The 25,365-nt window shown below is 30.3% G+C and overlaps 5 protein-coding genes across 11 annotated transcripts in view; 3 read left to right on the top strand and 2 right to left on the bottom strand.

Annotated features, from left to right (window-relative positions):
• Nucleotides 1-12,406, top strand: part of LOC124423741 (syntaxin-1A) — a 36,203-nt gene extending 23,797 nt beyond the window's left edge. For 2 of the 5 annotated variants that reach the window (XR_006942149.1, XM_046961852.1), the window contains one exon: nt 1-2,376. This exon is cut by the window's left edge and continues 843 nt beyond it. Coding sequence is in view for 2 of the 5 variants with exons in the window: in XM_046961849.1 (XP_046817805.1) it covers nt 2,808-3,002 (195 nt within the window). In the remaining 3 variants the exon portion in view is untranslated. Of the gene's footprint in view, nt 2,377-2,807; nt 3,108-3,443; nt 3,538-4,029 lie in introns of those variants that run through there. The other 3 variants (XM_046961851.1, XR_006942150.1, XM_046961849.1) reach the window with 3 other exon arrangements.
• Nucleotides 12,407-12,478: 72 nt separating this feature from the next.
• Nucleotides 12,479-14,567, bottom strand: LOC124423743. Its single transcript, XM_046961853.1, has 7 exons — nt 14,303-14,567; nt 13,824-14,077; nt 13,620-13,745; nt 13,395-13,450; nt 13,254-13,332; nt 13,066-13,194; nt 12,479-12,908 (listed from the first exon to the last, which is right to left on the bottom strand). Exons 1-7 carry the CDS (start codon nt 14,385-14,387, stop codon nt 12,714-12,716), a joined length of 924 nt encoding a protein of 307 aa, XP_046817809.1. The 5' UTR covers nt 14,388-14,567; the 3' UTR covers nt 12,479-12,713.
• Nucleotides 14,568-14,780: 213 nt separating this feature from the next.
• On the bottom strand, nt 14,781-17,150 carry LOC124423739 (DNA polymerase delta subunit 2-like). Of its 2 annotated transcripts, none has more exons than XM_046961846.1 (7): nt 17,035-17,150; nt 16,666-16,905; nt 16,025-16,329; nt 15,739-15,955; nt 15,424-15,655; nt 15,061-15,362; nt 14,781-14,985 (listed from the first exon to the last, which is right to left on the bottom strand). In XM_046961846.1, exons 2-7 carry the CDS (start codon nt 16,832-16,834, stop codon nt 14,867-14,869), a joined length of 1,344 nt encoding a protein of 447 aa, XP_046817802.1. In that variant the 5' UTR covers nt 16,835-16,905; nt 17,035-17,150; the 3' UTR covers nt 14,781-14,866. The 2 variants fall into 2 exon arrangements, with proteins under 2 accessions (XP_046817802.1, XP_046817803.1); XM_046961847.1 differs by having other exon boundaries at nt 14,782-14,985; nt 15,061-15,353.
• Nucleotides 17,151-17,346: 196 nt separating this feature from the next.
• Nucleotides 17,347-19,157, top strand: LOC124423740 (pentatricopeptide repeat-containing protein 2, mitochondrial-like). The gene is made up of 5 exons (XM_046961848.1): nt 17,347-17,552; nt 17,631-18,175; nt 18,256-18,546; nt 18,640-18,744; nt 18,834-19,157. The coding sequence occupies exons 1-5, from the start codon at nt 17,477-17,479 to the stop codon at nt 18,957-18,959; spliced, it is 1,143 nt and encodes a 380-aa protein (XP_046817804.1). The 5' UTR covers nt 17,347-17,476; the 3' UTR covers nt 18,960-19,157.
• Nucleotides 19,158-19,310: 153 nt separating this feature from the next.
• LOC124423736 (vacuolar protein sorting-associated protein 8 homolog) lies at nt 19,311-25,241 on the top strand. Of its 2 annotated transcripts, XM_046961831.1 has the most exons (16): nt 19,311-19,464; nt 19,792-19,924; nt 19,991-20,070; nt 20,150-20,443; nt 20,522-20,740; nt 20,819-20,998; nt 21,082-21,327; nt 21,413-21,553; nt 21,613-22,068; nt 22,128-22,873; nt 23,115-23,502; nt 23,567-23,734; nt 23,880-24,027; nt 24,126-24,366; nt 24,452-24,665; nt 24,869-25,241. In XM_046961831.1, the coding sequence occupies exons 1-16, from the start codon at nt 19,384-19,386 to the stop codon at nt 24,968-24,970; spliced, it is 3,837 nt and encodes a 1,278-aa protein (XP_046817787.1). In that variant the 5' UTR covers nt 19,311-19,383; the 3' UTR covers nt 24,971-25,241. The 2 variants fall into 2 exon arrangements, with proteins under 2 accessions (XP_046817787.1, XP_046817786.1); XM_046961830.1 differs by having other exon boundaries at nt 19,792-20,070; nt 24,869-25,239.
• Nucleotides 25,242-25,365: the final 124 nt, after the last annotated feature.

Genomic DNA, 25,365 nt, shown 5'->3' on the forward strand with positions numbered 1-25,365 from the left:
TATATGTAATATATACGTATATATACAATATAAACAATCCTCCTATATCTCCTAGGATTCAATTTTGGAAAATCATGAAATGGAGAAGAGAAGGTGGAAGAAGAAAAGATTTAAAAAAGATTGGAAAAAGAAACAAAAAAATAAACAAACAAACAAACAAATAGCTACAGCTATCCAAATGCACAATAAAGTACGTCGGAATAATTGTTACTTATTTCGACGCGTTCCTTCGTGTTCGAACGTATTTTCACTGCCCTTTTCTGTTCATTTTTATTATCGTTTTCCACGCATATCACCGTTCCTCGATAGACGAGTAAGATAGAACATAAAAGACTTTCTAAGGAAAAAAAAAGAAAAAAAAAACTGATTAATAAGTATTATTCATTGTATAGATGAAGATGAAGATGAAGAAAAAAGATAATAAAAAGAACAAAAAATAACACAAATATACGAAAGTGGACTTTCGATCTAATACAATTTCGTACTATACGAAGTACTGGACAATTTAGTCACGTCTCACTGGTCGAAGTGTATTAATAATATTAATTAATTAACGCGAATTCACAAGATTCATCTTGCCGATGTCACTTTTCTTTTTCATTCTTTTTTTCACGTTTAATCTCTTTGAAACTTTGTTGTCTCCCTCGAGCGAGAAATTGAATATGATTAGTGAGTTCGTTGTTTGATTTAATTTAATGACCACTTAATTATTTAATTAATTAATTAATTAATTAATATATATATATATATATTGTATATACACATACACTCCTTATAAATAGCGATAAGTCATTTTCGTCAAACTAGACGGAAAATTTTTGTTGGAATCATTGCATTCTGTAAATAATTGCAATTTGTATTAAAAAAAAAGCAGAAAGAGATAGAGAGAGAGAGAGAGAGAGAGAGAGAGAGAAAAAGAAAGAGAAAGAGAGAGAGAAGGAGAGAAATATTGAGAGATAGAAAGAACAATATGTTTCTTATTTTCTCTTTCACGTTTAAACGTTCATCGTCAATTAACGTTCACGTTAATTAGGTAATTAAAAAAGACAAATAATGTACAGCAAGTTACAGACAAACAAACGAAAGGGTGTTAATGTACAAGAAGATCAAAAAAGGAGGAAAAATATTGCTTTGTGGTAATAGGCTGATAAACGATAGGAAGACAATGTAGGGAAGAAGGAAAGAGAGAGAGAGAGAGAGAGAGAGAGAGAATGAAAGAAAAATAAAGGAAATATGTTGGAGTTATCAACAAGGAATAATATCAAGAACGAGGACGTTTACCGATTAATGAACAAATAATTTCCGAAAGTAAACTGAGAAAAAGAGAAAGAGAGAGAGAGAGAGAGCGAGAGAGAGAGAGAGAGCGAGAGCGAGAGAGAGAGAGAGCGAAAGAGAGAGAGAGAGAGAGAGAGAGAGAGAGAGTGTGAGAAGATGATATAAAATGGCACGAGACGGTATTTCGATGACGAGCATCCACTCCGGTGTAATCCAAGGTTAGTTTATACATTGTTGTCCGTGTTTTTTTCTAATTTTTTTTTTTTTTTTCTTATTCCTTTTTAATAATAAATAAGAGCATGCTCGCCAGAGTCTTAATTTGTTTTGCCTTCGAAGAGTAATCTTTTTCAGTATTCGCTTGTATATATTCATATATATTATATATATAGATATATATATAGATATATTACACGTACGTACATATATGTTAGAAAGAGAAAGGGAGAGAGAGAGAGAGAGAGAGTGAGAGAGTGAGAGAGTGAGAGTGAGAGAGAGAGAGAGAGAGAGAGAAAATTTGTGTTCAATGCACACTAGTCTCTATGAACATACAAACAAACGGCATCATGCATGATTTAGACGCACATTATCGATACCGTCCAATCTCTATTATTGCCGATGCATTAGAAGAAAAAATGATAAATAAAAGGAATGAAGGAAAGAAGGGAACTTCGAATGAAGTTTTTTTCGTCATCCTTCCTCCATATTTGCAACACTAAAACACGCGCGAACACATTTTATTAACGCATATCGTATAAATTATTTTCCTTTCTTATGATCGTTTAGAAAAAGCTTTACAAGTAGTTGGACATCTATTGTTATCACTACTATTACTATTATTACTATTACTACTACTACTATTACTATTACTATTACTACTACGATTACTATATTATTACTATTTACTATTACTAATATTATTATTATTATTAAAAGTATCGCTAGGAATTATTATCACGTTGCTCCTGATTGTTGCATAACTTGAATTTAGTGAAACTTGTTAAATGCACGTTAAATGCTAATTATTGTTATAAAATATTTAGCCGTTCCGTTCGAACGGCGTTTGATTATTTTGTAAAGCAAATACATATTTTTGTTAATACATATTGTTCTCTTTATATCTGTGTAAATACCTTTCTTAAAGAGAGAGAGAGAGAGAGAGAGAGAGAGAGAGAGAGAGAGAGAGAGGGAGAGAGAGAGGGAAAGAGAGAGAGAGAGAGTGTGTGTGAGAGTAAAAAAGAAAGAGAGTAAAGGAAAAGATAAACATGGATGTTTTATGTGTGAATGTAAAACCTGGTGTACCTGAATTCGTGTCGAATTTTCATTCAATTTATCGAATCGATCGATTTTACTTAATCTCGTACGTCTCTTATGCAAATTTTGTTGTATGAATTTCGTATAAAGACACGACTCTCGAGTACGCTTGGTACATCTCATAAGATAAAAATAAAATAAAATAAAATAAAATAAAAAAGAAAAAAAAAAAGAAAAAAAAAATAAAAAAATCATGTACTTATATCGACACTTTTACGCAGGCCACCGAACACGACGAAACACATCCTCAGGAAGCTCGCCTGCCGACGTATCCAGACGCGATCTATTCTTTCAGGTGCCCCGGGCAGTGCTATTTTTGTTCGTTTTTACGGCAACAGAGAAAGACAAAGAAAGAAGGGGAAACGTTTCAGCGTAGTGTTAAACAGGAAACAAAAATAAAAATAAAACGTATATAGTAATAATGGACAGAGGCGTTTACAATTCTAAGCACACCTGTGAGAAACTTGCAAAATAAAACGAAACAAAAGAGCAGAGATAAGAAGCAAATAAAAAAAGAAAAACATTGGTAATCGTCAGGGCCAAGGATATATATATATATAATATATATATATATATATATACGTGTGGGGGTGTATGTTTCTGCGTGTGTATGTGTGTGTGAGTGTGTGAGTGTATGTATGTATGTGTGTATATATATATATATATATATATATATTTATACATACAATATATATATATACAAAACATTGGGGAAAGAAATACGCATGTGATATATTAACGTAGGAGAAAAAGAAAGAGAGAGAGAGAGAGATAATTAAGAGATGTAGGAAAGTTGGAGTGTACATTGTAATCGATAATCCGATTTTTGCTGACCTGCTAACATCCGCCGAGTGCAGAAGAAGATCATGATTATGATCTGCCTCGCCATACTCTGCGTCGTCCTGGCAACTACCATCGGTGGATACTTCGGCCTGTGAACACCAGAAGCAGGTATCGTAAATAGAATATCAATATCGATGTCATCTCGACATTTCCCAATCGTTGTTACTCTCACTTGTAATGTACTCGACAGAAATCTACGTTATATTTAAAATCGTTGAGAGGGAAGGAGAGCTGTGTAAAGTAACGAAAGAAGAAAAGAAAAGAAATAAAAAAGGAAGGAGGGCAGAAGGAAGAGAAAGGGGAGTAGAAAAATGAAAGAGAGATAGACAGAGAGAGAGAGAGAGAGAGAGAGAGAGAGAGAGAGAGGCAGATAGAAAGAGAGAGAGAGGGAGAGAAAGAGAAAGAAAGAGAAATCATTTTTCAAACTAGTCATTATTTTATGCAGCTCTACGTAAACTCAAACACGAAAAAAATACGTTATACTTCAAACGTAAAATATAATAATTATATATATATATTTATTTATTTATTTATTTATTTATTTATTTATTTATTGTACATCTCTACACCGAGGTGGATCCATCACGTTTGTCCTTTCAGGAAGGTACGAAGGAGACAAAGGCGAACGTCCGGCACTGTATATCTAAGTTGACAAAACGCGCCGGCAGCAGTCATACTTCATGCATATCGCCCCGACAACAAACGAACACACACAAGGCAGACCATCAAGAAAGCAATTTCAAGTTCTGGTCATCGCTAAAAAAGCTCTCTCATCTTATCCAAAAACACGAGTTCTTCGTTCGAGTCGACGTTCGGTAAATAGAGGGTTGAATGAATTGGAAGAAAAAGAAGAGAGGAGGAAGAAAGGTAGGAAAAAAGGGAAGGATGCGCAGTTATTTTGAAGAGGGTCGTCGCCATCGTCACTATCATCGCTGCTACCACACATCACCATCAACACAAGCATACCTTTTTACGTCAAGCTTCGAACTAGTTGCATTCTATCTAAGAGAACAAAAAAAATCGCCTGTTTTCTATTATAGAATTCTTAGAGAAAGAATGACGAGAGAGAGAGAGAGAGAGAGAAAGTTCAACATACTTATTCTGCGACGAACGGCGAAAACATAATGTTGTATTGCAATCTGTCTTGCCTCATCTCGAGGAAGAGAAGCTAAAAAGAGATGGACAAAATTTAAAAAGATTGCGGTGAAATTTATTTAAGAGAGAGAGAGGAAAAGAAAGGGTGGTTAAGGGAAACGAGGAGGGAGGGGCGGTATATTGATGAGAGTTAAAAAATGGGGAAAAGTTTTAACATTTCGTTTCTCGGCGCTTCTACGAGTTTCTAGATCGAAATATCGTTTGTAGATCATCGTAGGAGCGATGGATTGTAAGACTAGTCAATCATAGGATTTTATCGAAAAAAAAAAAAAAAAGAATAAAGAAATCTACCGAGCCCCGACACCCAATGGAGTTTTTCTGTAACGCGAAATACGTTCTGCTATTTTCGCTACTAATTGCTATTGCAGAACATTTTCTTTTTCAATATCCGAAAAAAAAAGATAAGGAAAAAAGGGAAAAAATAATAAAGAAAAGAAAAAGAAAAAAAAATGTTTTCAAAGGGGCGGTCGCTCGGTCGGTCTATAAATTCCGACGCGAATATGTTTCATTATCTGTGATTTAAATAACGAAAATAGTGAAATTTAATCTAAAAAAAAAAAAGAAAGAAAGAAAAAAGAAAAAAAAATAATGAAAAAAGAGAAAAAACAAATAAAACAAAACGAAAAAGACAGGACTTGGGAATTAGTTCTCCGTAGAAGTCACATTCTGAGTCACATACGGCAAGATTTTCTATTCGTATTTTCTAGATTTTTAACTTCTCCCACTTTAAACTTCGACCTGATTATCACGTATCCATCTCTCACTTTTTGACGTGCACTTCACATATCAAAGAAAATTGAGGAAAAAAAAAACCGAATTCTAATTGAATTTACTAGCGCTTAATACGTTTGTCTTCTTGTTTTTCTTTTTGTTTGTTTGTAATTTTTTCTTCTTTTTTTTTCTTTCTTTCTTTCTTTCTTTCTTTCTTTTTCTTTTTCTTTTTCTTCGACACGTCGACCCTATCGCGTGTGGTTAATTGTAAACGAATTTCCGTGCTGTCGATAACAGAAAAGAAAGAAATAGGAAGTCGTTACCTTGCGGATCTTGATACATTATCGTATAAAATACATAAGAGCCAATTTAGACGGCGCTCGTAAATTTTTTGATCTTTGTTTTAACGTTCCTTGTCGTTTCTTCTCCGTGTTTCAAAGCGACGATAATTCGATGATTAAGAGACGTCAAGACCAATAGGTGTTCAGACAAAAAAGGATACAATCAATACTTCCGATATATTTAATCGATTAGCATGCGTAGTCGGTTAACTTAAAAAAAGTTAAAAAAATAAATAAATAAATAAATAAACAAATAAATAAATAAATAAAGGAGAATAAAAAGAAGGGCGAGAATAGTGAGCTTTAGAAGAAAGAGAAAGAGAGAGAAAGAGGATATAGTCGCGCCCTTAAAAGCACAACGATTCTAGAATGTGGCCGATATCCTTGCGAACGAATTTCCAAGTGTGCGAGATAGTTTTCGAACGAGAAGAGCTATTATCTAGATTAATTATAAATATTAAATTATTAATTATGTACTTAAAAGAAAAGAAAAGAAAGAAAAAAAAGAGGAAAAGAAACGTATGTGCATTGTTTCACTCTCTCTCTCTCTCTCTTTTTTTTTTTCCTTTTTCTTTTCTTTATCAAAGTCGTAAAAGATATTCGTTAGTCGATTTACTCTTTATGCACTATCGTAAAAATAACGAAAACAAATGTTTTATGTTTGATCTCATTTCGTGTTGCACAAAACGCCATTAGGGTATTGGGACTGTCTGCTAAGGGATCGAATGAACGCGATCGTCCTTCGAGAACGATGATTTTTCGCATTTCCAAAGGTTACTGATCTGTTCTTCGAAGAAAAAAGAAACATAAAAAAAAACAAAAAAAAACCAAGAAGAAAAAAAACGATAACAATAATAAACAAAGAAAAAAACCAATTGCAACTTTCTTTTCGCAACGCCGTTTTAGATAACATCGTTCTGCTGGCTTCTCTCTTCGAATCATTTAATTATTATTATACATTATACATACATACACACCTGTACGTACTGCATTTCTCAAACAAACGCTCTCTAATTCGCATTTGGAAAAGGGTGCTTGTGTAATACGGCTAAGACTGCTATTGTTCGTGTTTTTCGTTTCCTGCGTAGAAGTTTAGATCGCCATTGCCGAATCTCTTTAGCTTTAGTAAAAAATGAAAAAGAATGAAAGAAAGAAAGAAAGAAAGAATGCAAGCTTCTTTTAATTTTCCTCTCATTCTTTTTTCTACGGGAAACAAAAACTAAATATACGTATATATATTATACAATACATATATATATATATATATATATATATATATATATATATATTATATTATATTATATTATATATATATATTAAAAATAGTTTACGTTGTTGAAAGTATAACTAGGAGTAAATTTTAATGAAGGGCACCCGAGCCATGTCGTTCACCATGAACTCTATCTTTTAATTATCATTCCGTTTTACAGTTAAGTGCATGGATGTTGCGTGCGTTACCATCGCGTACACGGCTAAATAATAAAAGGCGATGATAGAAAGTCGGAAGAGATGAGAAATAACGAGTTTCACGTGAAAACTCTAGAGAAAAATTAAATCTATACGCGTCGAGCCTTAAATCATCGAGCTCCGAAAGAAAAAAGAATAAGAAATAAACTCTTATTGGCAGTCACTCACACGTCATTTCAATCGCGAGACTCTTAGATGCGACGGCGATAATTACAGTATAACACAATCGAAAGAATAAAAGAGTGAAAATAAATGTGGAATAAATAAATAAATAAATAAATAAATAAATAAATAAATAAATAATGTAAAAAAATATAAAAAAAAAAAAAGAGAGAAAATGCGAAAGGTCCATCGGTTCTTCTTTCTGTCAATCCCGAAGTGGACTCTCTTATTGTAAGAAAGAAAAGATGGCATTAAGCTGCAGCAATAATAATACAAATATAAGTATTACGAAAGAAGTTCAGAAAAATAAAAAAAGAAAAAGAGAGAAAGGGGAGAAGGAGAGAGAGAGAGAGAGAGAGAGAGAGAGAGAGAGAGAGAGAGAGAGAGAGACAGGAAAAAAAGAAAAAGAAAAAATTTAACTCAAGGTAATCCCATTGACGAGCTGTATTTTAACTTTTCGTGAGTCGTACTACCGCAAAAATGCATAATACGCGACATATAAATCGTACGTGCAAGCAAAGTGTATACATACATGCATATAAGTATAGTTAGGTGACACGATCGCAATGAAGATAATATATTATATTACATTATATTATATTATATTATATTATATTATATTATATTATATTATATTATATTATATTATATTATATTATATTATATTACATAACGATCATCTGTCGCTAAAACGCCTGCTATTCTCACCGGTGAACTGAGTAAATTACGTCGAAGAAATTAAAAAGAAAAGGGGAGAAAGTGAAAGAGAAAAAGAGAAGAAAAGAGTAGCATATATCTTATAGCGGCAAAAAGAAAGAAGTACGGCGAGCGAGCGGCGTTAATGTTAATGTTTTGTTGAATATATTATATGAACGTTGAAGTACATACATTCAGAAGATTATGGGTTAATGTTTCAAATGGTATAATGACAAGCGAATTATGACATACATATATACATAAAATGCAGAAACGATATCGTGCGCGTTACTGTAATAATGATAATATTAACTATAAACGATAATAATATTGATTATTGAATAGTGAATAATTGCTCTTATTAAGATCACACCTTGCATTGTACAGAAAACATAATAATTGTTAGTTATTAGGTAGCTGCATTATAATCTATTTACCCAGTTAATCCAAATGCGAGTAAACGAAACGGCAGAAAGATGGAGAGAGAGATTAGAAAGATATTAGATAGAAAAGAGAGAGAGAGAGAGAGAGAAAGATACCAGGCAATCCCTTTGTCACACACAGAAAAAAAGATAAAAGAAAAAGTAAGAGAAAAGATCAGAAAAATCCGACAGACCCGATGCAAAACTCGTTGTCCAAACGATACTCTCCGTTATATTGAAGACATTAATAACACAATGCAAAGAAAGGATTTGGAACCTCGTTCGGTTCTATCCTTTTATTAATAATTAAGTAATTCCTCGGAATTCAGGTCTGAAATAAAATGAAATCATGCTGACTTCCGACGAAATACTGAAAATATTTCTTTAGTATTACGACAAAAATTTATGATTTTTCTTATCGTCACGCAAGCGCGATGCTTCGTCCGAATTCTTATAGATCTTGCCAATAAGACGAACAACGAAAAGAATTTGATTTTTTTCTCTTTTACCGCTTATGCGACACGCGCTATCAAGGAAATAATAAGACGAATAAAAAAAGAAAAAAGACGGAGAGAGAGAGAGAGAGAGGAGGGAAAAAAAGAAAGAGGAAAAGAAATGGTCAATTTTTCGTACGATCGAAGTCTCTTTTCGAAGCGTCTCATTGGCGATGGTCTACTTTGAACAAGCTCTTTTCATCGATCTCTTTCAAATTGAGAAAATAGAAACATACTTTTCTCGTTGGCAATGTACACATGTATACGTGTATATATATATATATATTTTTTATATATTATATATATATATAAATATGTGTATATCGCCAAGGACGTCATCGACATCCGACCGTCCTCTTTTCAATCATCATCGTACGTATATACACAATTACGCCGAGTTAACTCGTTATTGCTGCTCGAACGAGTCGACGAATGGAGGATCCGTATGAATGATTTGAAATGCGTAATAGAAAGAGAGAGAGAGAGAGAAAGTGAAGGAGAGATAGATAGATAGATTAGATAGATAAAGAGAACAGAGGAAGGGATTAGTCGATGAAAAGTTCTAAGGGACTCATTCAAACTTTCAACATGTCGGCAAGTTCGAGAACATCTTCTCATAAGCCTTAAAAAAGAAAGAAAGAAAGAAAAAAAAATTAAAAGAAAATAAAAGAAAACTCGAGATTATAGCTCAGCGCGCAGCGTGTAGCGGTCATCTTCGTATAATAGGAATTGAAATGATATAAGATATGCATGTGTATGTGTATAAATATATACATATATACATTCATATACATATATATATATATATTTATTTCTTATCGTTACACATTATTATTATTATTATTATATATATATATATATATATATAAATATATGTATTATATAAGTTCTGCGACGTAAACGTAGCATCGATCATTATTATTATCGATACGCTAACGATCGATCGCGCAAAGCACGGGTTTGGCCTAACAATAAAAGAAAACGAGAGCTCGTCCTTGCGATCGATATCATCCGTATAAGCCACAAAAGAGAAGGAGAAAAAGGTCGAAAAGCCAAGAGGTCGATCGATATTCAAAATCCAAAGTACGTAAAAGTCGTCATTATATTTAGCGAATTTAGAATTCAAATTCAAAGGTAAACTCCGCGCGTTCTCTCATTCATAAAGCGCACGTAAATCTTTCCAATTTGAAATATAAGAAAAAGGGAAAATAGGAGAACGAGTTCGTTTCGGGAATAAATGCAACGAAAATATGATCGGAAGAAGATCGACGATATTGACGATCAAAAGATGACGAAGCGTTTTAAGCCTTTTTTAATTCTATCCTAAATAGAATCTTTCACGTTTCCATTGAATTTATGAGAAAGTTTATATTTTCGCGGCAATAAGATGAAGCGTACTTTCGACGCATTAGAAAAATTATATTAGTCATTTGACGAGTTCTTTATTAATCATTTTATTTCGTCGATAAAAATATACATGCATATATATTGGAAATGTCTATCTCTAAAACGCCGTTCGTCTGTTCGTCGTTCGTCACGTACGGCGATGAGAAATTTAAAAGAAAAAGAGAGAAGTGACGCGGGATTAATTGATCTAGAAGTGAGATCTTCATGTACTTACATCAGCCATTTCCAGATATATAAATAAAATAAATAGGGGTGAATAAAAGAATAAATAGATAAATAATTAAATAAATAGTCGCGCGTGTGGAAGATGAGAGAGAGAGAGAGAGAGAGAGAAAGAGAGAAAATGAAAGAAAAGTTAGATTAGTATGGAAAAGAGTTCAATGTATGTAAATGAATGTTCGTGAATTACGTGCGAATGTCGAATGAATGACAGTAAAATAGAGATCGAAAGGGTGTGCTTTGTATAAGTATGTATGAGAAAGAAAGGGAGAGAAAGAGAGAGAGAGAGAGAGAGAGAGAGAGAGAGAGAGAGAGAGAGAGTTTAAGCAAGATCGTGTCACGTTGGTGCAATTATTATATTGAGAGGCTATTTCAATAACCTTATAAGTGTCAATTCCACTTTCAAATGTAAATCGTAATTAATGCGAAAATATTAACACACGTAGAGAAAAAAAAGGGAAAAAAAAAAAGAGAGAACAAATGAAGCGACAAACGACGATAAGAAGAAAACAAAATAAAAAAAAAAGGAAAAGAAAAAAAAAGAAAAAAAAAGAAAGTCGTAGACGACAAAGCGAGAGTCGCACGCCGGCGATTCCTCGATCGTTCAGCGATAAAAGTGAGATTATATTGATAAATTTAAATTATTGAAGTAAAACAAAAAAAAAAAGGAAAGAAAGAGATAGAGCGAGAGAGAGAACGAACGAGCGAGAGAGAAAGAGCGAGCGAAGTATATATAAAGTAAAAAACAAAAAAAAAATAAAAAAAAAATAAAAAAAACAACAACACATAGCACGTGCAAGAGTAACAGAGATATCAATACTTTTTATTGTAGGTATTTCATAGGTGAGATTCATAAAAAAAAAAATTAAAAAAAAATTAATAAAGGTATTGTATTAATGATCACTTATATTAAATGAATCAACGGTGTTTTTCTGCCTATACGTATTTACGTCTCGTACTTTTATGTCAGACGAGCACTATAGACTTCTCTCGTGTAAGAACAAAAATGATACGAATATATTTCGTTTTCGTTTTCTCTATTATAATGTTATTATTAACACTGTACAAAGTTGGCAATAATGTTAAGAATACCCTCTTCTATATAATCGTTACTTGCCGTAACAAACGAGAAACTCTTCGCGGCTTTGGGGCGTTCGAACGATCACGAAGGGTGGTTTCAATTAGCAGGTAACGATTATTACTGCTGTAGAGCTAATATGTGATCAAGTGAATGTGCCCTTTCATCGTGTAATCAAGCACAAAGGAAAGTTTCCTCTATGAGTATAACGGTAGGCCTCTAGTCCGTTTATCTCCGATTCTATAGAGATACGGATCGCGCGATAACGATCAGTCGACCAACGAAATACGAATCCAACATACCCCCTTTGGATGGAAATCTTTTCTCATATACCATTTATCTGAGATGAATGAATAATAAAGATCCTTATTCAAACGTAAATATAATCTTGTGCGAAACGATATTTTGATTTGCTTTCCAAAGGATTTCGTTGGATTCGTCTTCTCGTATAATCTCATCCGAAGAATACCGACGATGTAAGAATAATTTTCAGGCCACTCATCTACGAAAGAGAAAAAAAAAAAAAAAAGAAAAAATAAGCCAAGCGTTTACTGTACAATTATATTCTTTTACGTTAACGACTTACCATTGAGTAGTCGGGTAGTATATTTTACATTACTGATATATAGTAGCGTTACTTATCTTACCCTAATTTTATATATAATTAAAGATAAGTATCCGCAAAAATTATAGTCAGCACTGCAGTGAAGTTACTATACAATTATAGATAACGGCCCGTAAAAAAAAAAATTTCAAAAACCGACACGATGTTCAATGTATTTAATGATCTTCTCAAACGGTGAAGAATATATGATATATCGGGAATAGGAGGTGTCATTTTTTTGCCTTTTCTTTCTTCCGCTCCTACCTTAAGAAAGGAAAAGTAGGAATGCCTCGTTAGACATGTATAACAATTTATTAAGAAAATAATATAAATTTTATTACACAACCAGCGCTTTAAAATTAATTTTATTATCCTAAAAGCCTAATTATTAAAATGCTGAAAGTACATGAAAATGAATCGTAAATGTAAGGGCAAATATTAAATATAAAACATTTAGAAAGTCGCACATATTATACTGTCAAAAATGAATGATATATTGTAATCGCATAAAAAATCTCATGTCGATTTTTAATAGGGACAAAGTATGGAATCATCTTTATCAAAAACAAGCTCTGCTTTAGAAAGAAGTTGATCTTGAAAATATCCATCATTCGATAATCTTTCTGGACCACGTAGAGCTTTTACACGAACAAAGTGTTTTACTATAGTAGGATTGACATACGACATTGTCAATCTACAACCCCATGTTAATAATGCTAGAGGCTGTAATATGCAGATACATTATCAATTAAACAATATGTAAAATTATTATCACGTATTATACGAATCTATTTTATAATCTATTCATTTCTTCTTATTATATTTAATAAGATTATTTAATAAGATTACACGTTGAAATCAATTTTAACTCTGAACTTACTCTATCTTCGTCCAAAAGATTGTACGGTGTTATAATATGTCGCCGAAGACAGCCCTTAATTAAAGATTTCAAACGCTTTACTTCTAATGGATTAGCACATGGATGATATAACATAACAACTGCTCCATGCTAAAGAAATATCAATCTTTAAATACTTTGCAAATTGTAATTAATAAAAATATAATTACCTCCATACTATGAAGCCATCTTTGTTTTGGTAAAAATTTATATTCTCCATAAGTAGGCCATAAAGCTCTATGCGTTCCACTGAAAAAGGGAATTTGCATATTGACAATAAAACATGTTTCTTTTATATGTTACATACTTACTAGATCGGTATATCATCATCATATTCTATCTTCTCATTCATACATTTATGAGCAGCCTGTTCATAGAAATAAGATATATTTTAATTGATATTTAAACAAAAAACCTTAGTAAATCCAATTTTTATTGTCAGAAAGTATATAAAAAGAAAAATAATAATAATAATAATAATAATAATAATAATAATAATAATAATAATAATAATAATAATAATAATAGAATCTTACCACGTATGCTGTTGGAACATCTTCACAGTACAATATAGGATTTATTTCAATGTTAGGTATAATACGTTGTTTATTGTAACATGTATAATTCACTGGCGATCCATCCCAATCAACAGTTAAATTTGTCTATAATACAGATCCAAGTTATAAATTTAAAAAGCAACAAATAATTAAAAAGAAAAACTTTATTATAAATCAATATACCTTAGCATCATCACATTGTGTAGATACTATACCCATAGACATTGAATGTATAAAATTCTGTGAATAATCATCATGCGAATATTCATTCTTAGGTAATATTTTAGGAGGTGGAGTAGGATCGCCTAGTCTTTCTGGCATCCATCTCCCTGTCCATGTTTCCAAATCATTATCAATATTCCTGCGATTTTCCCTTTGACGTTCTCCATAAGACCGAAACAGTTGTAGGAAATTTATTTCTGATTGTTCACGTGAATCTAAAATATTGTATAATCCAATCTTCGGGTATATCTTTTGATTTTATGCGTCTTACATATATATGTATACGTTGTGTGTATATACACATGTTTGCGCGCTTATATGTATATACACACATTACTTATAAATTATTCTATGTGCGATGCAAATTTTTGAATAGGTTAGAAAAAATACAAACTCGATGACAACAATAACAGTGACTCAAAAAACTGATATAAGACAACCTTCATTTTGTTCAATATATGCATTCACGAAGTCCAAAGTAATTAGGCAGCTAAGAAGTAGTGAGAAAAGCGTTCCATTCATCATCTGTTGCTTACAGTAACACCTATTTACACGTTAAACGTTACGAATGGTTCTATCATAGATTGTATAAACGACACAACTTACGCAAGATAAGTTTTATAATTATATAGTTCACATATCGTCAGATTCTTTGCGCTCTCTAGCGGTTAAGATTTTACGTACATATAATAACCCATACAAATTTTAAACATGCAAAATATCCTTGCGCATGTCGATTAAAAATTATATTTTTTTGTTAATAATAACTTAACAATTCATTGTTCTTCATCATATTCTTTTTATGTTTTATTTTTTATTTAGTAAAAATAATTGTATATACAATAATTACAATTATTAAATAGTATATATTACAATTCAATACATATATATATATATATATAATACAACATTATAATACAATACAATTAATAATACAATTATAGATATGATACAATTAAAATTGTATAAAAATAAGTATAAAATATAAAGAAGTATGCTCAATGTCATAAATTAGCTTCAAATGAAACAGGAAACGTTTCTAGACTTTCCAAATCAAGCAAAATAACTGTTCGAGTTTTTGAAAAGTTTGGAATACAAATTAATCTTACTATGTGTCCTTCATCTGTGACAAATATTTAGTAAAATTGAAATAATTTATTTATTTTTTTTATCTATTATAAATTAATCATGATCTTACCAGATATCACTTTTGTATCATATTCTTCCATGTTACCAACAAAGTATATGTCTGGACATTCTTTTATGATAAAGGGATCATTTTTAAAATATGGATAACATGACAATTTATCAGGAGCCGTTGGTACGTAATGTCGCCAATATAACGTATTCTCTAACCACGTTAAAGGACTATTTTCTATAAGATTAGCAATTTTCATAATATCTTGTATTGGCTGTCCACTAGATCCAGCTATAATACGAGATCCAATAGAACCAATCCAAGGATTAGTAGCACTATTAAAACTCTTATATCTGTAAATTCTTTTGTAAAGTAAGTTCCTTATTTTTTCCATAATTTTGTTTAATAGGTTTAATATTATACCTTATTGTTTGTGGTAATAAACAAGGATGTAATGGCTGTTGAGGCAATGTATGACATGCAGGATCGAATTCACCAGGCATTAATGTTACACAACAGCATTTTACGATGGATTTAAGAAATTCATCAAGTCTATAAGTGGCCACCTGAGTTTCCTTCGTTATTTCATTATATTTTTGTTTTTTCGAATAATTTTGATGGTTAAATGTTTCAATAAAACCTTTTACACTATTTCCTAAGCGATCATAGAGATACATTTATTAATTTTAATCATACAAATAAATACTAATTGATATAAATTAAAGTAATCATAAATACCAGCTATAATAACATGTGCAATATGTGCAGCTTCTTTTTGTACGCACGAATTTCCAGCCATTCCTATAATCCATTCGGATAAGAGAGTTAATCCAAATGAATTTATATCATTTACCAAAGATAATCCAGAAACTAATAATATCATTTTATTTTTTCTTATTGATATACAAGATGTAGAAGGTGCTGAACAACAACCAGGAAAACACCAATCCTCTACCTAAAATAGAATTAATCTAATTGGTCAAATCAAATAATTTATGATAGTTTTAATATGTACTCATAATACCCAAAATGTTCCATTCTCTTGTCGACGACCAAGCATAGCGCAAACAATACCAGTTACAATACTTTGTATATTCATATGATTACCAGTTAATTTTACTCTTAATGTTTCATCTTCCAAAAATAATATATTCTTAAATGATTCATAATTAAATTGTAATGGTTGTGGACAAAATTGCAGTTCTTTTGAAAGCATTTGCAAAGCAGACTTTTTAAGTTCTTGATGCTTATAAAGAGTTCCTGTGATAATACAGGGTTCATTTTCTTGAAATTCAATAAGATTTGAAACATTTATTATTTTATACGGAGCTAAAATAAAATAACAAAGATCTACAGAAATTCTTTTTATAAATGTTTATTTGTGTCTGCTTTATATATTTTAATTAATTATTTTCTGACAATATCTTTATTGATAAATACAAATATGAACAAAGAGCAAATTATATTAGTACAAAAGCTATAAACGAAAAATTTCTTTTTATTTCTTTTAAAGATGCGTATTTTTTAAAAGAACATGTTTTATCTTTCCTTTATTATACACATACATATTTCCTATCTTTGATTCTATTTAAATTAATCTATATCATTTCTGAGTTCATTAAAAGATATTTATCTTCAGTTATGAATCAATTTTAAATACTTTACCCCATTTTGTTTTTGCCTTTTGTATTACGATATCCCTTAATGCATTTAATCTTGTAAGATATATACTTGAATATTGGTGCTGAATATTTTCCGAAGGAATTAAAAACCTCTTAAAATCTTTGAGCGGTATATTATCACGAACAAAAACACAAGTTGTATTATTCTCCATGAATAAAAGTAACTTTATTATTACACATGGAAAAATATTATTTATATTCTATCGATTTAAAAATTTGTTATCTGAAAAGATCAATAAAAGTAAATAATACTTTTTTTTTTTTTTTTTCGTTTATTTGATATGTGTGCCAATGTTTTTATTTCATTTAAAGAAATCGTGATCGCGAGCGAATAATAATTATTTTCATTTACCAATAATTTTTATTAAAAAAAAGAACTAATGAGGTATAATTTAGTATATATACTCTATTCTCAACATAGTCAAATATCGTCCAATAAGATTCAAGCATTCCATGACTATGTTAACAGAGAGATATCTCCTTGATCAAATAAACAATTTATTCTTACAAAGTTACATAATATATATAATTTATAAATATTAAAATACAAATTGTAATTTATTGTAATAGATTTTATCATTTTACATGAATATAATAAAATTGATCGTAGTGAATATAGTATTTAATAAACTACAATATATTCACGGAGTCTTTCCGGTAAATGTTTTTTATTCTTTCCTTCGTATTTTTCGCGTGTGTGGTTTGTTACAATCTTACTCTATCCGATACTAAAAATTAAAAGCGAAAGATAAAGAAAAGAATTGCTGTAATTATATAGAAAATATTTGTAAATCATGGCTTTAAATTTAAGACTTCTTCAGTTTAATCTGCCACTTATTTTCAAGTCTACATTAAGAAATAATTTAAGCGGTATATACTACAATAACCTCAAATTTTATATCATGCGGTTTTTAAATTTATTTTAATTAAATTGTGATTTTATTTTAGGAACTGTCTATTTCAGAATAAATCGTTCTATTTTCACGGATAAAACAATAGGCATGAACAATTATGAATATATAAGATCACAGATGCGTCAGCAATTTACAAATGTAGAAGCTTCATTTCGTACAAAAATGCAAGAAATTGTTAATAATGAAGTCAGTGTTGTTTTTACAGAAGATTTGAAAGCTATGTCGCATTTAGTAACCGATAATGCTGATGATTTAGACTTATTTGTTAAAATGATATATAAATTTAATTCTCAAAACAAAGAGCTAAGGTTTGGTAATTACGTATTCGGTCCTGTAATAATGAGAGCTTTTAATTATGTGAACAGACCAGATTTAGCATTGTCTACATTTCTTGATCCAAATCTAACATCATTTTTTAATCAAAGCATGAGTTACACAGTATTGATGACATCATTGTATAATCATAAAATGTACAGTGAAGTACGGAAAGTATTTGATATATATAAAAAAAATTCTCTTAATAATGAACGATTTCCAAGATTACCAACTATTGCTACTGCTGCTGCTTGTTATCAAGAGGTCTGTACATTTTTTTAATGGTTTATTTATAACAAGATACAAAAATTTAATTATTTAAAATTTCATCTTTTTTTTTTTAGAATACTCCAGAATCATACAATTATCTATTACAAAGTTGGAAAGAATTGTCTGAATATAATTTTCCACCTTTGCGTAAACTTATAACATTTTTAGCAGCTCTAGCATTAAAACAAAATTCTCCAGAGATTACTTTAGAATTAATGTCATTAATAAGAGCACGTCATATTCATAGTAGATGTTTGAGAATTCTTGCATACAGTAAGCTTAACAGATACAACGATGTTGCCTATATATTAAAAAATTCACTTGAAGGAAATTATAAAACCCAAGAAAGATATTTTTCAGACGTCGTATGTATATATTATAATTAAATTATTCATAATCTTTTAATTGACTTTAAAATACAAAATAAGAATATTAATTAAAGTAATTTTAAATTTTAGATTCAGAAACTTGAAGAAGATTTGGAAAATAACGACGATGATATCAAACCAACATTAACAAAATTAATTTCACTTCTGAAAGTACAAGAACATATAGAAACCGAGGTAATTATAAAAAAAAATATTGCAACAGTTGCAGTGGTTATTTTATATTTATTAATAACTAAAATATCTTAATATACTATTTTTTACAGACTTTGGAATCTCATTTAGTCAGGCCAATTGAATTCATTTACAAGCGTGCTAATTTGGATCAACAAAAAGACGTATTCAAGAAAACTCAACAAAGAAGGATTATTGGTTTAAAGGATCTTATATAATCATAAATATCTTTTTATAATTTATTGTAGCATATATTTACGAAATATATCATGCATATATTCATAAAATAATTGTAATTAGATGATACCGTCTATAAAATTATAAAACGTTGATCTTAATACACCCGTTAATTTCATTGTATATAATAATGAAGTACTTAATAAGTAGTTAGTTAATAAAAAGTTAGTTATCCATGAGATATGACTTCAGTTATTTTTTATAATCCATTAAGTATTTCAAAAGAAAATTTTTTTGTATGTATTTTTCCTTTTTTTTTTTTTATATATGTTCGTTAAACTCATAATTTTGTACATTGTATGTATATCCGTTCACTGCATTAATAGTTCTGTACTTTTATAGAATAGATGGCGCTAAATCATTTTAAGATTACATATCTGCTGTAAAGTGACAGATAAAATAAAAATGGCTGAAAATGGGTTGGGATCTGAAATTGGATCTCAAGAGTATCTTGCAACAGAAGCTATTAATTTAGATTTTATCGAGGTAAATAATAGAATTAATTTATATTTATAAAAAAATGTTATTAAATATGTAATCTACTGAAAGGATTTTTATATTGCATAAAAAATACGTTATATTGTATGAAGCGCGATTGAAGGTTAATTGTATTTACAATTTTTTATTATTTGTTACTTAGTTTATATTTTGAATTATTTTTATGTATATTCGTTTATTATATCAGAACGATTTTTTACTACTTTACTATATATAAGGAAATTTGTGTGTATTTAAAGTTACTGATACTGTACAGTATTAATGATTTGCCTCCATTGATGTACAGATTGATACAGTATCAAAATTATATTTCAGTTAGATCATGCAGAATATGCCATACCAACTGTGGAAGAATTACCCTCCTTAGAAAGTATATTAACAGAGCCTGATTGTACGTCATTGTCAGGAACGGACGATGATCTTGGAGCTGCATCGATTGAGAAATTAGGTAGTAGTGAGACAACCAGTGTTGGCAGTCATTTATCTTTGAATTCACTCAATAAATCTTCCAAAGCTTCACAGCATCCACCGTCAGGAGCTATTTTAAGACACGTAATTTTAAAGGGTATTTCTGCACAAATTGTATCAGCAAGTGTAAGTATTAAAACAAATCTATAGTATTTTTAATATATATTAAATATAAAAATCTAATCTGAAGAAAAAAATGATTCAGGAAAGGGTCAATGCCGGATTAGCAAGTGCAGTTACTGCTGGTGGAAATATGTTAGTAATTGGTACTAGTCATGGTTTAATATTAAGCTTTGATTCATCACAAACATTACGATGGTGTGATCAAGAAGCCAGATATCAAGGATCTGTTTCTGCATTGTGTTTTAATCACGATGGAAGTAGAATATTGGCTGGTTTTGCTAGAGGTCTTATTTTAATGATCGATAGTAGTGATGGAAAAGTTTTAAGAACACTTACCGAAGTTCATCCACTTGACACGGCTGTATTACATGTTAAAGTAAACATTGCTTATTTATCTAATTAATTCTGCGGTCAGATACTTTTTTATTATAATTAATTTATATTTTTATTTTAGTTCACAGATTCTTCAAAAGTTGCACTTTGTAGCGATAGCGGTGGATCTGTATTTGAATTAAATTTTACAAGAGTTATGGGAGTTCGAGGCTGTGATAGTAGATGCTTATTTAGTGGTTCTAGAGGTGAAGTGTGCACTTTAGAACCTTTATTACTAAATAATTTACCTTCTCATCCATTAAAAAATTACACATTAGTAGCAATGGCCACATTATCTAAGGTTTGTTCATTTTAGTATTCTCTTTTTATTACTTGTTATTTATAAATTGAATTCATTATATAAGATGAAGCTTTATAGGTGATTGTTGTTTGCATACGACCCAGAATGAGAGTTCTTCTAACACATTCACTATCAGGTGCTGCAATTGCACCTCCACAACTTTCTTGGCAGTTAGTTGTAATACAAGCAGCTGATGCATCTCGAGTAGTTGATCCAGTATTGGCTCTTGCACGGGATGATGTAGTACATTTTTATCAAGTACTATTATTTTATATGGTCAACAATTTTATATTTATTTATTTAATCCAATATTTCACGTTTAAAATATAACTATTACCAAGGTATCTACTGAAGCTGGTACCAGAGTGAAGTTATCTCCTCTTCGCAGAATGTCATTTCCATATACTATAAGCAATTTACGGTGGTTGAATCCAAGATCTTTAGTTGTATTAGATACTCAAGAAAGATTACATTTATTAGATGTAAGAACGCAAGATAGTTTAGAAACATTGGATATGAGCCGTGTTTGTATTTCATATGCTTCCAGTCATTTCAAAGGATTATGTACAGGTGGTAACGTTTCTAAGGTAAAAATTTGTTTTGTTTATAATTATCTGAAAACTGCTAGAATAATTTTTCTTTTCTGCTGTACAATATAATTATTTTTGGCAGGCAATGGCATTAGCTGGTGAAAGAGCTTGCTACAATACTGTTATAACATTTGGAAATCAACTTTTGTTATTAGGTACAAAAAGCTTACATGCAGTATGCATAAGAACATGGACAGAACGATTGCAGCACCTAACAATGCAGGTATATTTATCAAAAAATATTTAAAATTTTGTTTTGTATAAAATACAATTTTTTTCTAGGGTCGTTTTCCAGAAGCTTTGGCCTTAGGACTTTCCTTCTATCAAGATAAAGGTAAAGCTGTCGTTGGTCTTAGAGGCTCGAAACAACGACGAAAACAAATAGTTCGAGACACAGTTTGTCAGGTCTTGATTCAATATATGGAACAATTGAATCATTCCTCTATGACTGATAATACAGAATTTGATATAGTCAGTATTTGTGTGGATTACTGTATACAATTGGAAAATACAGAATTATTATTTGGACGATTATGGGATTTGGTATCTGAAACCGAAGGGCTCAAATCAAGTTATTTGTGCGCTCTTGAAAGTCCATTACTGAATGGAAGTCTCAATCCAAGATTACCACCTTTAATAGTTCAACAATTATTTATCTTGTATGATCAAGAAGGGAAAGTGGATTCGCTTCAAACAATTGCCGTTTTATTAGATATAGATTGCTTAGATATTCATCAGGTAAATGAATACATTTTCTAATCAACTAAATTCTGTATTCTTTAACTATATTATTACAGATAACAACTATTTGTCGCCGAAGAAGTTTGTGGGAAGCTCTTATACATCTTCAGACAGCAGCTTTAGGTGATTTTACAGCACCTATACACCAGCTTGTGCCTATTCTTCAAAATGCATTGACAAATACCAAAGAATCATTATCTCGAGATATTCTACAACTTGGTAATGCACTTTTGGTTTATGCTAGTTGTTGTCTTGCGGGACGCGGTTTCCCTAGAGATACACTTCCTGAGGTTATGTCACAGAGGGCAAAAACAGATATATTGAGAGCACTTCTCTCTCAACATTCCAGTCTAGCAAGTGATGCAGAAAGACAATATCCTTATTTGAGGACGCTGCTTCGTTTTGACGCAAAAGGTTTTTTAGATGTAATCGCCATTGCCTTTCAAGAACCAGAATTTACCTCTGAAATGGGTCTTAGACAACGACAAAGACTCATAGATATTTTATTGAGCATTGTTCTACCCAGTACACCTCTTACTCCAATGAATTCAGATTATATTACGGATGAACAAAGGACTTTAGTTCTAATATTTATAGTAAATGAAGCAGCAGGAGATACAATTAATTTGGAACCAAATATGTTAATTAGAATAGTAGAAGTATTATGCGATTGCTCATCTGTTGTCACATCTAGGGATCTTAAATCTGAAAAAGAGAATGCAGTGTTAGGACTATTAAACTCAAAGAAATTGCGCAACATATCAGACACTACTTTATTGAATCTTGCACAGAAAGCTAACTTGTAAGTAAAAATGTATAGTTTAGTTATTAATAATTGTATAAATATATTAAAATGTATTTAATATTTTTATTAACAAAAAATGTGGTCAAATTGAGATATAGCATTCAAGAAATTCTTTTCTTTTTTTTTTTTTTTTTTCCTTGTAAATATTTGGAAAATATTACGTTTATTTACAATAACTATCTAATGATACTACTAGCATTATATGTATTAATTTGTACCGCAGCATGTAATGTTGCAGTATGCGAGTCGCAGAGTTGCTGTATACTGCCAGAGAGGATTGGGTAGCAGTTTGCAAGTGCATGATACTTGATCATACTAGACATTGTGATATCTGGCCTTGGTTGGAGCGACTTCCTGCAGCTTCATTATATCCGGTCTTAGTAACTAGTGCTTCAGCTCTGGTGGCAATAAATGTTACACAATTTGCTCTTATTATTGCGAATCGAGTGCAAAATAAAATACCTGAAATTCTCAAAAAATTTGATGGTACTATAAGTTTAGAATATGCTCTCCTAGGAGCTCTATATCAACTCAGTCAATATAAGGAAGAAGAAACTAGTCCAGAATTGTCAACTGAACTTCTGGAAAAATATTTAACACTTATGTGTAAGATAGAACCAGAAAATGTAAGTGTGATATAAATAATAACCATGTCAGAGGATTATTTTCAATTATTTGTTTCACACACAGGTAGTCAATCATATAAATGGACCACATGGTTGTAGATTAGATGAAGCATTAAAAATAGTAAAACAATCAAATCATATAGATGCTGAAGCAGTAATGCTTGAAAAATTAGGAAATTATCAAGAAGCTTTTGATCTTTTGTTAAATCAATTTAAAAATCACTTAAACATGGTATTTATTATAATATCGGTATTATAATAATAGTAAATATTATGTTTATTATACATAGTCATAACAATAACATTATTATATACTATTATTATAATATATATTATATTATTATTTTTTATATGGATAATAAATTTCTTTTTCTTAGTATTGTAAGGACAAAGCTTTTGAGAAAGAAGCTATTATTACTGCAATGCAATTAGCAGGGATGTGCAGGAGATCTGCTGGAAGTTTGAGTTGGATGCCACTTGTAGAAGTTGTATTGAAAACTCATTCAGACAGTATCAATGAAAATGGTATTTGAAATAATTTTCTCCATTTTATTTTTTATTCTCCATTTTACGAGTAATCTGGATTATCTGACAATAGAAAAATAATAAGTAACAAATTGCAGTTGAGAAATTGAGTGGAAATTTGTTAAAAATTATTTTGGAATCACTTAGTGGTACAACAGCACTATCAACTGTACTAGAACAAATTTTAAAACATCCACTATCAAAAAGTGGAACGATAGGTGATATACGTCAGTTACTCGAGGGAGTATTAACTCACTCTCAGTATGAACAGACTCTGGTTGAAACTACTGCACGATTGGTCAGCTTAGAACTCCATAAGGCATTGAAAACATCTTTGAGGTATTAATACAATCAATTAATCATTAGTTACATTAATGTCAATAAATATAACATTATTTAATATTGAAATTTATTGTTTGTGCAGAGATGCAGGAAAAGCTTGTGCAAGCATTTCTCTTATTTGTCCTATATGTAGACAAATTCTATGCCAAAGTACGAATTACGTAGCAATTTTTGAATGTGGACATGGATATCATTTAGACTGTTTGGGAGAACCCAGATCTTGTTATAAATGTTTGAATGCCAAAGGATGGGCACCTGTTGTTACTAATATTATACGAACCAGTAATTCACATCTGGTATGTTAAAATCATTTATTAAATTTTCGTTAGAAATTATGTTTAAAACATTCGCATCTTTTTATTATTTGTTAACTATTTATATCAATATTTTTTCTATATATTGATCTTTTATTATATACATCTGTTATTTTTTTTTTTTTTTTTTTTTTTTTTTTTTTTTTTTTTTTTTTTTTTTTTTTTTTTTTTTTTTTATATTGTAGGAAAGAAAACAGATTTTGCCACCAGAATTTATGCGTACTAAAAACTTCTCTTTAAGTCTTGCACCACCAACTTCTGTTCCTGATCTTGAAGGCATTTTTTAATATAAATACTGATATAAATGCGTGAAAACTTCATGTATATAAGGACCGTTTTATTTGTTGTTAAACAAATGTTAGTATATAACTGATTTGATATATTATGCCTCATCTTTCTATTTTCACTCTCATTTTCTGAAGTATTCATTATACTTTGAACTATTATATTTCTCGAAATACAATATTAAATTTAAATTATTGTTAATGACTATTTTTGTGATAAAAACTGTAACAATACAGTTTCATCACATTTTAAAGTATTTACAATTATTATCATGCATTATTACTGATATTATACTAGTTTTCATATGTTTATAAATTGTAAACTATTAAATTGCATATATTCTTCGTAATATCCATAGGACATAGATATTTTTATTTCAAAAAAGGCTATTGGCTTA

The sequence above is a fragment of the Vespa crabro genome, chromosome 4 (assembly GCF_910589235.1).
Source record: "Vespa crabro chromosome 4, iyVesCrab1.2, whole genome shotgun sequence".
Lineage (NCBI taxonomy): Eukaryota > Metazoa > Arthropoda > Insecta > Hymenoptera > Vespidae > Vespa > Vespa crabro.

What these genes read in the sequence shown, in the direction of transcription:
- LOC124423743 (XM_046961853.1), bottom strand. Translation starts at nt 14,387, where the DNA reads ATGATGAATGGAACGCTTTTCTCACTACTTCTTAGCTGCCTAATTACT. An exon ending in CACAATGTGATGATGCTAAG is followed by an intron (nt 13,746 to 13,823) that starts GTATATTGATTT and finishes TCTGTATTATAG; the next exon opens with ACAAATTTAACTGTTGATTG. An exon ending in ATCTTTTGGACGAAGATAGA is followed by an intron (nt 12,909 to 13,065) that starts GTAAGTTCAGAG and finishes TGCATATTACAG; the next exon opens with CCTCTAGCATTATTAACATG.
- LOC124423739 (XM_046961846.1), bottom strand. Translation starts at nt 16,834, where the DNA reads ATGGAGAATAATACAACTTGTGTTTTTGTTCGTGATAATATACCGCTC. An exon ending in AAAGGCAAAAACAAAATGGG is followed by an intron (nt 16,330 to 16,665) that starts GTAAAGTATTTA and finishes ATTTTATTTTAG; the next exon opens with CTCCGTATAAAATAATAAAT. An exon ending in TGCACATGTTATTATAGCTG is followed by an intron (nt 15,656 to 15,738) that starts GTATTTATGATT and finishes ATGATCGCTTAG; the next exon opens with GAAATAGTGTAAAAGGTTTT.
- LOC124423740 (XM_046961848.1), top strand. Translation starts at nt 17,477, where the DNA reads ATGGCTTTAAATTTAAGACTTCTTCAGTTTAATCTGCCACTTATTTTC. An exon ending in CTGCTGCTTGTTATCAAGAG is followed by an intron (nt 18,176 to 18,255) that starts GTCTGTACATTT and finishes TTTTTTTTTTAG; the next exon opens with AATACTCCAGAATCATACAA. An exon ending in AAAGATATTTTTCAGACGTC is followed by an intron (nt 18,547 to 18,639) that starts GTATGTATATAT and finishes TTTAAATTTTAG; the next exon opens with ATTCAGAAACTTGAAGAAGA.
- LOC124423736 (XM_046961830.1), top strand. Translation starts at nt 19,384, where the DNA reads ATGGCTGAAAATGGGTTGGGATCTGAAATTGGATCTCAAGAGTATCTT. An exon ending in CAATGGCCACATTATCTAAG is followed by an intron (nt 20,741 to 20,818) that starts GTTTGTTCATTT and finishes GAAGCTTTATAG; the next exon opens with GTGATTGTTGTTTGCATACG. An exon ending in GTAAGATAGAACCAGAAAAT is followed by an intron (nt 23,503 to 23,566) that starts GTAAGTGTGATA and finishes TTTCACACACAG; the next exon opens with GTAGTCAATCATATAAATGG.